Source organism: Artemia sp. Qi Xiang Cuo, chromosome 20 (genome assembly GCF_049724085.1).
Source record: "Artemia sp. Qi Xiang Cuo chromosome 20, ASM4972408v1, whole genome shotgun sequence".
NCBI classification, from domain to species: domain Eukaryota; kingdom Metazoa; phylum Arthropoda; class Branchiopoda; order Anostraca; family Artemiidae; genus Artemia; species Artemia sp. Qi Xiang Cuo.
In genome coordinates, this window is record NC_142813.1 from 50,470,774 (window position 1) to 50,484,890 (window position 14,117).

At 35.2% G+C, this 14,117-nt stretch overlaps 1 protein-coding gene across 1 annotated transcript; it reads right to left on the minus strand.

Annotated features, from left to right (window-relative positions):
• Nucleotides 1–7,755: 7,755 nt before the first annotated feature.
• LOC148940323 (RNA 3'-terminal phosphate cyclase-like protein) lies at nucleotides 7,756–11,834 on the minus strand. The gene is made up of 3 exons (XM_089106135.1): nucleotides 11,780–11,834; nucleotides 9,073–9,308; nucleotides 7,756–7,938 (listed from the first exon to the last, which is right to left on the minus strand). Exons 1-3 carry the CDS (start codon nucleotides 11,832–11,834, stop codon nucleotides 7,756–7,758), a joined length of 474 nt encoding a protein of 157 aa, XP_088962261.1.
• Between the last annotated feature and the right edge of the window lie 2,283 nt (nucleotides 11,835–14,117).

Sequence of the window (14,117 nt, forward strand, 5' to 3'; positions counted from 1 at the left end):
CCCCCTCTTCCATGGAAAATTCCCCCCTCAAGACAATCCCATTCCTGTCGACTTTTGGAGGGTGTTTCTCCATTTATCGATAATCAAGCAATTTTCTCAAGCTCATAGCTTTTGACTGGCAACATTAAAGTTAATGAATCCTAAATCTTTGGAAACAGCCTCTATTTCTGCCCGTTTAAGTTTTGATGTTGCTCCTTACTTTCAGTTGAAGAAACTTTTTTATAATTTAATTTCTGATCGCGGGGGGCTGGGCATGGTTGAAGTTTTTTCCGGTCCATTCTTGGTACACAAAACCTTGGGATTTTCACGATCCGTCTTATAAACTAATGTAGTTCACCCATTGTTAACTTTTTAAGACCCCCACCAACAAAATATTTTCCTCGCACATGCCTGGTGATGTCAAACCAACACTCCAACTCGTAAATTCATTACCTCTTTTTTTTGGCAAATACCGATCAAACAATTCTGAGTGTAGCATCCAATTTTTTAAATAACAAAGCCAGTCTTAAAATATTCTAGCGATATCCATTCGTGTGTGTAGGGGAGGCTACCTCCGGTCCATTCTTGGTACACAAAACCTTGGTATTTTCACGATCCGTCTTATAAACTAATGTAGTTCACCCATTTTTGCCTTTTTAAGCCCCCCGCCACCAACAAAAACTTCCCTTGCACGTGCCTGGTGATGTTAAACCTACACTCCAGTTCACAAATTCATTACCCATTTTTTGCAAATGCCAATCAAAGAATTCTGATTGTAGCGTCCCATTTCTTCAATAACGAATCCCGTTTTAAAATAGTCTAATGATATCCATTCGCATATGTATGGGAGACTATCTCCGGTTTAGTCTGTGTGCACAAAACCTTAGGATTTTCACGATTCGTCTTATAAAATAAGGTCGTTCACCTAGTTTTACCTTTTTACAGGCCTGAGCGTGCACATATTTTTTTTTGGTGAATTGACTTTCCCTTTAAGCACTCTCTGAAAGTTCCAACTTAATACACAAATCCCTTTTTGAGATATGCCATTTTGAAAATCTGCGTGCACATAGTGTTTTTTTCATTTAGTTCAAGTTCCAAGTCAAATACCTCATTGCTACCTCCGGTCCATTCTTGTTACAAAAAACCTTGGTATTTTCACGATCCGTCTCATAAACTAATGTATTTCACCAATTTTTGCCCTTTTACAGACCTGAGTGTGCACATATTTCATTTTGGTGAATTGACTTTCCGTTTAAGCAATTTCTGAAAGTTCCAACTTAATACACAAATCCTTTTTGAGATATACCATTTTGAACATCTGCGTGCACATAGTGCATTTTGATTTAGTTCAAGTTCCACCTCGAATACCTCATTGCTACCTCCGGTCCATTCTTGGTACACAAAACCTTGGGATTTTCACGATCCGTCTCATAAACTAATGTATTTCACCTATTTTTGCCTTTTTACAGTCCTGAGTGTGCACATATTTCCTTTTCGTGAATTGACTTTCCCTTTAAGCACTCTCTGAAAGTTCCAACTTAATACACAAATCCCTTTTTGAGATATGCCATTTTTAACATCTGCGTGCACATAGAGTATTTTGATTTAGTTCAAGTTCCACCTCGAATACCTCATTGCTACCTCCGGTCCATTTTTGGTACAAAAAACCTTGGGATTTTCACGATCCGTCTCATAAACTAATGTATTTCACCAATTTTTGCCCTTTTACAGGCCTGAGTGTGCACATATTTCCTTTTGGTGAATTGACTTTCCGTTTAAGCACTCTCTGAAAGTTCCAACTTAATACACAAATCCCTTTTTCAAATTATTTTCAAATTATTAAATTTGAATGCTCCAACACCAAACAATACTTTTCAAAGTCATTTCAGAACAAGTTCTTTTCTTAATGTCCCTCCTAACCCCATTTTACAAATTGAAGTACCCATCCTTTTTACACACAACTTTACTTTACAGCTTTTTGAATGCTCCAACACCAAGCAATATTTTTCAAAGGGCATTTCAGAACAAGTTCTTTTCATAATTTCCATCCTAAACCCCATTTCACAAGTTGAAGTACCCATCCTTTTCACACACAACATTAATTTACAGCTTTTTGAATGCCCAACACAAACAATACTTTTCAAAAGGCATTTCAGAACAATTTCTTTTCTTAATGTCCTTCCTAAACCCATTTTAAAAGTTGAAGTACCCATCCTTTTCACCCACAACTTTACTTTACAGCTTTTTGAATGCTCCAACATCAGGCAATACTTTTCAAAGGCATTTCAGAACCAGTTATTTTCTTAATGTCATTCCGAAACCCATTTTACAAGTTGAAGTACCTATCCTTTTCACCCACAGCTTTACTTTACAGCTTTTTTGAATACTCCTAAACCTATTTTACAAATTGAAGAACCCATCCATTTCACCACAACTTTACTTTATAGCTTTTTAGATACCTCAACACTAAGCAATACTTTTCAAAAGGCATTTCAGAGCAAGTTCTTTTCATAATGTCCATCCTAAACCCATTTTACAAGTTGAAGTACCCATCCTTTTTACCCACAACTTTACTATACTGCTTCTTGAGTGCACCCACACCAAGCAATACTTTTCAATGCATTTCACAATAAGTTCCTTTCTTAATGTCCCTCCTAAACCCATTTTACAAATTGAAGTACCCATCCTTTTACACACAACTTTACTTTACAGCTTTTTGAATGCTCCAACACCAAGCAATACTTTTCAAATGCATTTCAGAACAATTTCTTTTCATAATGTCCTTCCTAAACCCATTTTACAAGTTGAAGTACCCATCCTTTTCACCCGCAACTTTACTATACTGCCTTTTCGAATGCTCCAACACCAAGCAATACTTTTCAAAGGGCATTTCATAACAAGTTATTTTCTTAATGTCATTCCTAAACCCATTTTACAAGTTGAAGTACCCATCCTTTTCACCCACAACTTTACTTTACAGCTTTTTGAGTGTCCCAACACCAAGCAATACTTTTCAATTGGCATTTCAGAACAAGTTCTTCTCTTAATGTCCCTCTTAAACCCCATTTTATAAATTGAAGTACCCATCCTTTTTATACACAACTTTACTTTACAGCTTTTTGAATGCTCCAACACCAAACAATACTTTTCAAAGGGCATTTCAGAACAAGTTCTTTTCATAATGTCCATCCTAAACCCCATTTCACAAGTTGAAGTACCCATCCTTTTCACCCACAACATTACTTTACAGCTTTTTGAATGCACAACACCAAGCAATACTTTTCAAAATGCATTTTAGAACAAGTTCCTTTCTTAATGTCCTTCCTAAACCCATTTTACAAGTTGAAGTACCCGTACTTTTCACCCACAACTTTACAACACTGCTTTTTGAATACTCCAACACCAAGCAATACTTTTCAAAGGCATTTCAGAACAAGTTCTTTAATGTTATTCCTAAACCCATTTTACAAGTTGAAGTACCTATCCTTTTCACCCACAACTTTACTTTAGAGCTTTTTTGAATGCTCCAACACCTCCTAAACCTATTTTACAAATTGAAGAACCCATCCATTTCACCACAACTTTACTTTATAGCTTTTTAGATACCTCAACACTAAGCAATACTTTTCAAAAGGCATTTCAGAGCAAGTTCTTTTCATAATGTCCATCTTAAACCCATTTTACAAGTTGAAGTACCCATCCTTTTACACACAACTATACTTTACAGCTTTTGAATGCTCCAACACCAAGCAATACTTTTCAAAAGGCATTTCAGAACAAGTTATTTTTTTAATGTCCTTCCTAAACCCATTTTACAAGTTGAAGTTTCCATCCTTTTCACCCACAACTTTACTTTACAGCTTTTTGAATGCGCCAACACCAAGCAATACTTTTCAAATGGCATTTCAGAACATGTTCTTTTCTTAATGTCCTTACTAAACCCATTTTACAAGTTGAAGTATCCATCCTTTTCACCCACAACTTTACTTTACAGGTTTTTGAATGCTTCAACACCAGGCAATACTTTTCAAAGACTTTATTATATCTTTTCAAAACAAGTTCTTTACGTAATGTCCTTCCTAAACCAATTTTACAAGTTGAAGTACTCATCTTTTCCCCCACAACTTTACTACAAGGCTTTTCGAATACCCCAACATCAAGCAATACTTTTCAAAAGGCTTTATTATATCTTTTCAGATCAAGCTCTTTACGTAATTTTCTTCCTAAACCCATTTTACAAGTTGAAGTACTTATCTTTTCCCCACAACTTTACTTTACGACTTTTTTGCACATCCAAACATCAAGCAATGCTTTCCAAAAGACTTTATTATATCTTTTCAGAATAAGTTTCTTTCTTAATGTCCTTCATAAACCAATTTTACAAGTTGAAGTAGTTATCTTTTTCACCACAACTTTACTTTACCACTTTTTTGCACACCCCAAGATCAAGCAATACTTTTCAAAAGGTTTCATTATATCTTTTCAGAACAAGTTCTTTTCTTAATATGCTTCTTAAACCAATTTTACAAATTCTAAATTTTTCCATAGTAGATAGAAAAAGCTATATCATAGCTGTGAATATTTTCTCGAAAGATAAGCAGTTCTATTTAAATTTTAAATTTTCTCAATGAAGTGAAGAAAAGTTCAAGTTCTCTTATAAATTTTCTCAATGAGAAAGAAATTATTTTTTAATCAATTCTATTTTTCCAAATTATATAAACATTTTCAACTTCGGTTCAGAATTTTCTCGAAGGGATGTAACAATTAAAAATACTGTTCCAAATTTTTCATAGAAGATCGTAAAGTTCAAGTTCTCTTCTAAATTTTAGCAAAGAAGACAATTCAATTCTAATTTCTCCAGAGAAAATAAAAATCTTCCACTTCAGTTCTTTATTTCACAAAGACAAAGAAATGTAAAGTTCAATTCTAAATTTGTTGGTGGAACATAGAAAAAGTAATACCATACTTCTGAATATTTTCATGAAGATACTTGTGAATATTTTCACGGAAGATAAAAAGTTCTAGTTTAATTTAAAATTTTCTCAACGAAGTGAAGAAAAGTTCAAGTCTTCCACTGAATTTTACCAAAGAACACAATTCAATTCTAATTTCTCCAGAGAAAATAAAAATCTTCCACTTCAGTTTTAAGTTCCCCAAAGACATAAAGAAATTTAAAGTTCAATTCTAAATTTTTTGGTGGAAGATAGAAAAAGTAATAACATACCTGTGAATATTTTCATGGAAGATAAAAAGTTCCAGTTCAATTTAAAATTTTCTCAAAGAAGTCAAGGAAAGTTCAAGTTCTCTTCCGAATTTTCTCAATGAAAAAGAAATTAGTCATTGATCATTTCTATTTTTCCAAATATAATAAAATTTTCCACTTTAGTTCAGATCTGTCTCGAAGAGATGAAAAATTTAAAATACAGTTCCAAATTTTTCACAGAAGATAAAAAAGTTCAAGTTCTCTTCGGAATTTTACCAAAGAACACAATTCAATTCTAATTTATCCAGAGAAAATAAAAATCTTCCACTTAAGTTCTTTATTTCACAAAGACATAAAGAAATTTAAAGTTCAATTCTAAATTTTTCGGTGGAAGATAGAAAAAGTAATACCATACTTGTGAATATTTTCCCGGAAGATAAAAAGTTCTAGTTCAATTTGAAATTTTCTCAACGAAGTGAAGAAAAATTCAAGTTCTCTTCTGAATTTTACCAAAGAGCACAATTCAATTCTAATTTCATCTGAGAAAATAAAAATCTTCCACTTCAGTTCTTTATTTCACAAAGACATTGGTACACAAGGTACACAAAACCTTGGGATGTTCGCGATCCGTCTTATGAACCAATGTATTTCACCCATTTTTGCCTTTTTACAGGCCTGAGCGTGCACATATTTCCTTTTGGTGAATTGACTTTCCCTTTAAGCACTTTCTGAAAGTTCCAACTTAATACACAAATCCCTTTTTGAGATATGCCATTTTGAAAATCTGCGTGCACATAGTGTATTTTTCATTTAGTTCAAGTTCCAAGTCAAATACCTCATTGCTACCTCCGGTCCATTCTTGGTACAAAAAACCTTGGGATTTTCACGATCCGTCTCATAAACTAATGTATTTCACCCATTTTTGCCTTTTTACAGGCCTGAGTGTGCACATATTTCATTTTGGTGAATTGACTTTCCGTTTAAGCAATTTCTGAAAATTCCAACTCAATACACAAATCACTTTTTGAGATATGCCATTTCTAAAATCTGCGTGCACATAGTGTATTTTGATTTAGTTCAAGTTCCACCTCAAATACCTCATTGCTACCTCCGGTCCATTTTTGTTACACAAAACCTTGGGATTTTCACGATCCGTCTTATAAACTAATGTAGTTCACCTATTTTTGCCTTTTTACAGGCCTGAGCGTGCACATATTTCCTTTTGGTGAATTGACTTTCCCTTTAAGCACTCTCTGAAAATTCCAACTCAATACACAAATCCCTTTTTGAGATATGCCATTTTGAAAATCTGCGTGCACATAGTGTATTTTGATTTAGTTCAAGTTCCACCTCAAATACCTCATTGCTACCTCCGGTCCATTCTTGGTACACAAAACCTTGGGATTTTCACGATCTGTCTTATAAACTAATGTAGTTCACCCATTTTTGCCTTTTTACAGGCCTGAGCGTGCACATATTTCCATTTGGTGAATTGACTTTCCCTTTAAGAACTCTCTGAAAGTTCCAACTTAGTACAGAAATCCCTTTTAGAGATATGCCATTTTGAAAATCTGCGTGCACATAGTGTATTTTGATTTAGTTCAAGTTCCATCTCAAATACCTCATTCTGTCAAATTTTCAACTTGATATGCGTAGCCTAGTGCCAGGAACCAGTGGGGGAATCCCCGTTCGTAATTGCTAATCACTTTACCCATTTTTTCTCCATCGTCAAGTACATGCTCCAAAAATATTTTATTCAGAGATTTCATGTTAAAATTTTATCCAATCACTAATTACCCCTTTTTTGCAAATGTCAATCAATGAATTCCGATTGTAAAAGCATGTTTAATCACGTTGCATAAGTACATGCTCTGAAAAGGTGCCAAGGAACGTAATCTCGTCAAACTGTGTGAGGGAGTTCTGACTCTCTTTGAAAAGGTGTAGAGGCGCGATAGAATACTATGGGAATTCCTAGGGGCGCAAGCAAATCCAGACGAGGCACCCTACTATTTTACCCTTCCATTTTGCATTTTATTTTATGGTTTGACCCTTTCTCGCCCTCTAGCTACTGATGCCATCTCAAGAAATTATACTTAGAACGATGAAATAATGAATGAAGAAATTACACATCAATGAAATTTTCAGTTAATATTGCAAAACAAGAATAAAGGGGTCAAAGCATCTTTCTATAAATGTAGCTAGACCCTTCTTACACAATTCCGCAATTACCTAATGTGCTAGTGTTTTATACTGTAGTATTTAAACCTGAAATTACTTGTGGTTCCACTTGGTTACAGTCAGTTTCAGTTGCTTCAAAACCTCTCTTTGAAACTTTCATTGGCAAAGCATTAATCCAAGTTTCAAAAATACGCAACCATCAGTAGTTGGAAAATTAAGTATGGCTGGAGGTGGGCACGTGAACGGTAATCCTTTTCAAGGGGTTCTTATTTTTTAGAGGGGGTAAATTATATAGGAACTAATGGGAAAATCATGGAAATGTTGACAATTTCAGAGAGCCCAATGACCCGTCTTCCGCCTTCTTTTTTAAATTCTTCAAGAATTTGTCGATCACTTTAATCTATTACCTGAAGCGGCCTCAGTTGTTTCCTCACGGGGCAGGAAAAGAAGACTTCTCCTCCACCAAATGGAGGAGCACTGCGTCGATTTATTTTCATGTCTAGTCCTTCATCGTCAACAACAAACCGCCGCAGGATCGGAAAGAAGCCACACTTTAATGCATTGACTGAAGGGTGAACCTTGTGGAAAATAACTATTAGTATTAGTACAATTATCAGGAATAAGCTTACACTTTACCTTACTATGAGCATAGTACATTTCTTACATTAAATATTTAAAAGGAAATAACATATATCTTATTAAAAGCTTCAACAACCTTTGTTGATAATAATAATGGCTATTTTACACTATTTTTCCAAAATTAGTTTATACAAATCTCACAACATGACCAACAGTTAAAAACATTACCTTCATCCCCAAAGTAAGCCTAATTGTAGTAAGATGGGAAAGTAACATTAACATGATACTTAGTGTATAGGTTTAATTTTGCCCAGCTAATCTATTTAAACGAACACAAGAACATAATACAATACTAAGAAAAGAATTGCGATGTTCCATGCCTTATTTGATTGGCTGCTAACTAGCCTGGTTTGCGCAGAATGCCGTGCAAATTATTTAAGATACCTTGTAAAATATTAGTAACACTACTTATCATAAAAATTTACTACAGTTTTCCTAGCATAAAAATTACCTTTTGCCAATCTTAAACTTGCAGTTTGTAAACGTGAAGACAACAAATAAAGCAGAAATTTTTTCTGAAGACTGGCTAGATTGCAAAATCATTCCAGGGGGTTTGAAAAAAGGGGGGCTTCTTTACCCAAGAAAAAGCATCATACTTTTTTCAAATTTCTACATAACTTTGCATTTTTTGTTAATTGTTGGTCTTGCAGGGCGGCGGGGGGGGGGGCTAAACATTATGTTAGCCTCCTTTTGGTCATCCTTGTCTAAATAGCCCCTTTCCTGTAAAAGATATTGCCTACGAATTCAGTTTCTCATGTTTAGCCCTACATATTTTGCTAATAAATAAATAATTAACCCTCCTCACTATTAATCGTTAGAGCTATGTGCAACTATGAGAACAGCACCATCCAGAACCACAAACTCTGAATATCCTTAATATGGCTGATAAAAAGAAGAAAACTGGATGACTTAAAATTTATTAAAAATCTAAAATTCTCTGAAAAAAAAATGTAAAGACCTTGATGTTAGGGTTTCACATAGCCTCCTTTGCTTCAGTGATAAACGTAAAAGGAGTTCAGTTTTAGCTATATATTTTCTCATTTGTACTTTTATAATGTTAAAAATGTCGTTACTTGATCATTTGTCATTCCTCTGAGCACTATCTTCAAGGGCTTCTTGCAAAAGGGGGCAAGTTGCATAACAGATTCGAGATAATAGCCAATCCCTCGCTGGCAGGAACAATCATGTTCGATGGGACCTCCAACCAATAGTCCAGGTTGAAAATAAATTGCAGTACCAGTTTCGTTAACTTCTACTTTTGTATCATTTGTAATTTTATCCAATAATCGAATAAAACCAGCCTCGTATTCTGAAAAATTTGAGAAAAAATTATTAAAATGGCTCAAAGTGTGTATTGTAAAATAATGCAATAAAAAAAAATAAAGAAATAACAGACAGACAACTTCATCTACTATAAAGGGAAAATGACATTAGTCATTAAAGAAAAGGACAAAATGTAGGTAAAATTATTTCTTGAGAGATGAGCTATTGTACCATATTATACAAAATCATGTATATATTGCAGAAGAACTGTCATATTTTAGTCAAAACACACCCAAGTCACAGCAATATTTTATCAGAAAAGAGCCAATAAAACAAACTGTTTGAGCAAGTAATCTGAGTTCAAGAATGAATAGAGTCCCTGGCAAGTCCACTTTGAAGCCAACACCCCCAGGAACACATTAAACAACAAGCCAAATTTGACATTACCCAATAGTCCTTAGATATCATTGGGCCTACTGAAACTAATTGCTTATGCTACATAATAGGTAATTCATACTCATTCATCAGGAACTCCTATAATTGACCATTAAAATCAAATTACAGACAACACCCGAAATAAAAAAGAAGTTTTGGTGTAAACATTACACATTTAATTACAAATTGCTACTAAATTGGCCATAAATCATAGCTCCCTTTTATTATTACCAATTTTGAGCACCAATTATCATTCATGCAGTATACATGTCATTGATAGACAAAAAGTTAAAGTTGGTGATTTTGCAACTGGTGCAGAAATTCCTTATTTTTCTCCATTATTTTTTTAATCCCACTTAAATTCTTTAATTTTCATTACAAAGTACAGCAAACAACTGTTACTTCTCTACTCCACATGTTTCTTTCACCAAAATAATCCGAAATTAGGGACATACTTCCTCATGTTGGGTCTGACCAGAATCAGCATGACCTCCCTTGATGCCTTGTCTGCTATTATTTTTCCTCCTAAGTCTTCAATTGTATTTTGAGCAAACCCATGCTTCCACAAAGTCATTAGAGTCTATGACCTTTTTAAGGGAGTCTTGAAATGCAGCTTTTTCCAGCAGAGTTAAAGCTCATGTATTATAAGATTTGAACAACTACCCTGATGTTCTGATTACATATACATTGTCAATATCATTTTATTTCTGATCTAAGAGAGATAAAGCTACAGAAACCCTTTTTGGCAGAGCATTTTTATTGTTTTTTCCATTAAGTTTATTGTGTTGGACTCTTTTTTTTCGAATTTTTTTACATTATGTATCATAGCTCTTCCAGACCCTTAGGGAAGGCAATTCCCAGCAAACCAATCAGCATACAGATACTGAGATCTCTATTGCTGTATCTCCAATCCCTGATGATAACAGCCTGATACCATGATACCTGTCCCGGAGTCCCAAAATTTTCATGCTGATGCCCAGTGGACTAATGATTTCCAGACAATTGAAAGAAAGTAGAAACGCAAAAAAAAACCTCCGCTAGTCCCCCTGAAATAATTGGAAACCTTGCACAATCCAAGCTATTGAAATTAGGAACAAACTCATTATCCTTTTCACTCCAACTATGAAGGAGCAAGCTTTTGCTCCTAAAGATATTGTTAAGATAAGAATGAACCTCTTTAAACTTTTTATATGTAGTTTCACTGTGAGCATAAACAAAAATGGCTCTTAGATTGTTGTGTTCCAAGACAGAAAAGATGCATGCAACTCCATTAACTAAAATAGAATTGGTAATATCTCTGTTATAGAATGATATTGAATAATTACCTGAATTGTGGAAGACTCAATTTTTTCGAAACTTGGACACACAACTAGGAACTGTTCTACCTCTGACTTAAGTGTCATAACTGTCATAGCAACAACTCATTTTCTTCTGGAATAAAATTCACTGCAATTGTTAATTTACAAAATATGATGGTAAACATCAGTCCAAAGATCATACACTATGCCCAAAATATGCACAACATGACAAAGTTATGAGAATGGCCCATCAAGAAAATATAAATACCTGCAATAGAGCTTGCTAGGCTAGCCAAGAAGTCACCTGCCGTGGAAAAAGTGGGGTAGCATAGTAGCAATGCTACTTGATAGTTTTCATGGCCTAGTGAAATTTGTTGTCAGATTTTGAAATTTGTTGGCAGATTTGAAATTTGTTGGTTGATTTGGCAGCTTTTGCTATACTGTTGAATTCTGCAACTGGCTGCATTGGAACTTTTCCCATACCTGGATGTCACCTTCTCCATGAATTATTAATCCTAAGGAAATGAACCCAACCCCTGGTTCCATATCCCATACAATGATCAAATTCAGTTATTATTATTTTCTGTCCCACCCTCAGCTATCTCAACTTCAGCCCATCAATGAGCACTCCAATGCAAACAATAGCCACCATACCCTCTAAAATAAAGGACCTGACCATAACTTAATGTCTGGCATAGTTGCAACCCCATATAGCAAACCTACAACAAGCCAACATTACCCAACAAATAGATAGGGCTCCCAACTATTGGCCAATCAGTATTACCTCTGCTGTTAAGAAAATCATAGAAGGCATTGTAAATGCTGCTGCTCTCAAACATTTGGCCACAAATAACTTTCTATCAAAGCACGAACACAGATTCCAATCAGCTAGATCAATTGAAACAAATCTGATTGACTCATACAATTGCATAACTGAGCTCCTTGACCAAAGTCTCCCAGTTGATATGGTTCTACCAGACTTTTCTAAAGCCTTCAATAAAGTCTGTCATCTAAGGCTCCAGTTGAAACTGAAAGCCATTGGTAGTGAACTGGATTATGTCTTTCTTGAAGAGAGGGAAGCAGCCGGTCAAAGTTTTGGCGAAGGTGGTAGAGCTTTCTATTCTGAAATAGCAGAGGTCTTGAGTGGGGCGCCTCAAGGAAGTGTTTTGGGACTTACACTTTTCAATATCTACATTAACGACGCTCCAACAACCGTGAGTAATAAACTTAGCCTATATGCTGATGACTTGAAACTTATTGGTCCCACTGACACACAACAGGGTGTAGCCCCACTAACGCCAGACCTAGATTGCTTTTACAAATGGGCCAATATATGGAGACTCAAATTTAATGTTGAAAAGTGCAAGGTTCTCCATTTTGGAGGAAATAACCCATGATGTCAATATTCAATATTATCCAATTCTGGTGAGAGACAACTGATTTTCGAGAGTACCTCAGATAGAGATCTGGGGGGTTGTTGTGGATGAAAACCTCAAATTCAACTGTCACACCCATGCTGCAGTAACAGGGGCTAACCAGACTCTTGATATCATCAAGCATACAATCACTAGTAGATCCCCAGCAATAGCGACTAAACTCTATGAAAGCCTGGTAAGACCTAGATTGGAGTATGCAATGTGCATCGCCATGCCAATTAATAAAACAGAACAGATGGCTTTCCAATCTGTTCAAGGACGGGCGACTAAATATGCAAAGGGCCTCAAAGATAAAGAGTGTGGATGTTAACTATAGAGCCTCAAGCTACCAACTCTGACATATCATCAACACAGAGGCAATATGGTAATGACCTATAAATTGCTACAGTCTGACAACAAAGATATGTTTCAACCTGCCCAGTTGTCAAGTACCAGAGGTCATTCAGCAAAGCTGTTCTGCAAGCATGCCAAGACAGGAAAAAGAAAAAATTTCTTTTACAATTGAATCATAAGTCTGTGGAATGGCCTAAACAAGATGACAGTGGGATCTACAGCAATCAATAGCTTCAAATCAAGTCTCAACAAGGACTGGGAGACAAAACCATGAATCAGTCAATGAGACGCAGAAGATGTCCCACAGCCCCATAATCACTAACTGGCATACACAGGATTTTTTCATATCACTAGCAAGTGCGATTTAAGTGAGCAGATATTTCTAATATTTAATCTGGTAAATTATTTGTTACTGGGGGTTTTAAAATGCCAGACAATAGGCTAAGTGGATAAGTGGCTCAGATTTTGCCTCTCTTAACAGTCCTTGCCAAGAAACTCTTATAACCACAAACTCACTCTCACTGGTACAGACAATTGTTAATAAAAAGAAAAAACTTTTAGACCTAATCAAACCCTACCTCTATTGCCATACAAAATTGCCAAAATTTACCTAAACTATGGAATATCTGTGTTGACTAGGAGCAATCAATCACAGACATGAAGCTTATGATACAATTTTTAAGCAAAGCTGGCCTAGGCTATAGCATAATTTGAGAAAAACTATGACAAACATTAACTGAAAATTTGACTACTTTTCCCTTGTTTTAATTAACTTATCTCCATGAATTGGCATTAGTAATTGATTGTCAGTCATGATTTGGTAAGGCTTCCAAAAGCATTATTCATTTGACAAAATTACTGATTTACAAAACCGTGAGGTTGGCTTTGAAACAGTGTAATTCACTGTTTTGATTAATGCCATGAGGATAATGAATTGCTAGGCAGCTTGCAGACATTGCATTTTGTGGACTGCAGAAACTAAGATGATGTGATTTCTGTTTGGAAAAATTGAGTATTTCAAACTTGTTATACATATTCCTTCTCTCTGATTTCCTAATACTTTGGAGAACCCCTACACTTGTCTATACAGGACAAAAAGAGGTGATATCATTCAAACTTACAAACCAATGAAAGTCAATGTTGTCCCAGCACTGTTTCCTGTTGTTGGTCCTAATTTAAGAACCAGAGGTCATTTTCAGGAAATTGTAATGTAGTCTAGCCAAACCAGAGATTGTACTCAATAATTTTCCTCAATGATTGGGACAGACTTCAGGAAGATACAGTTACTGTCAATATTTTCAGATGAAAACCTGAAGCTGAGTGGTCCTTGAGAGAGTGGAAACTTGACTAGAA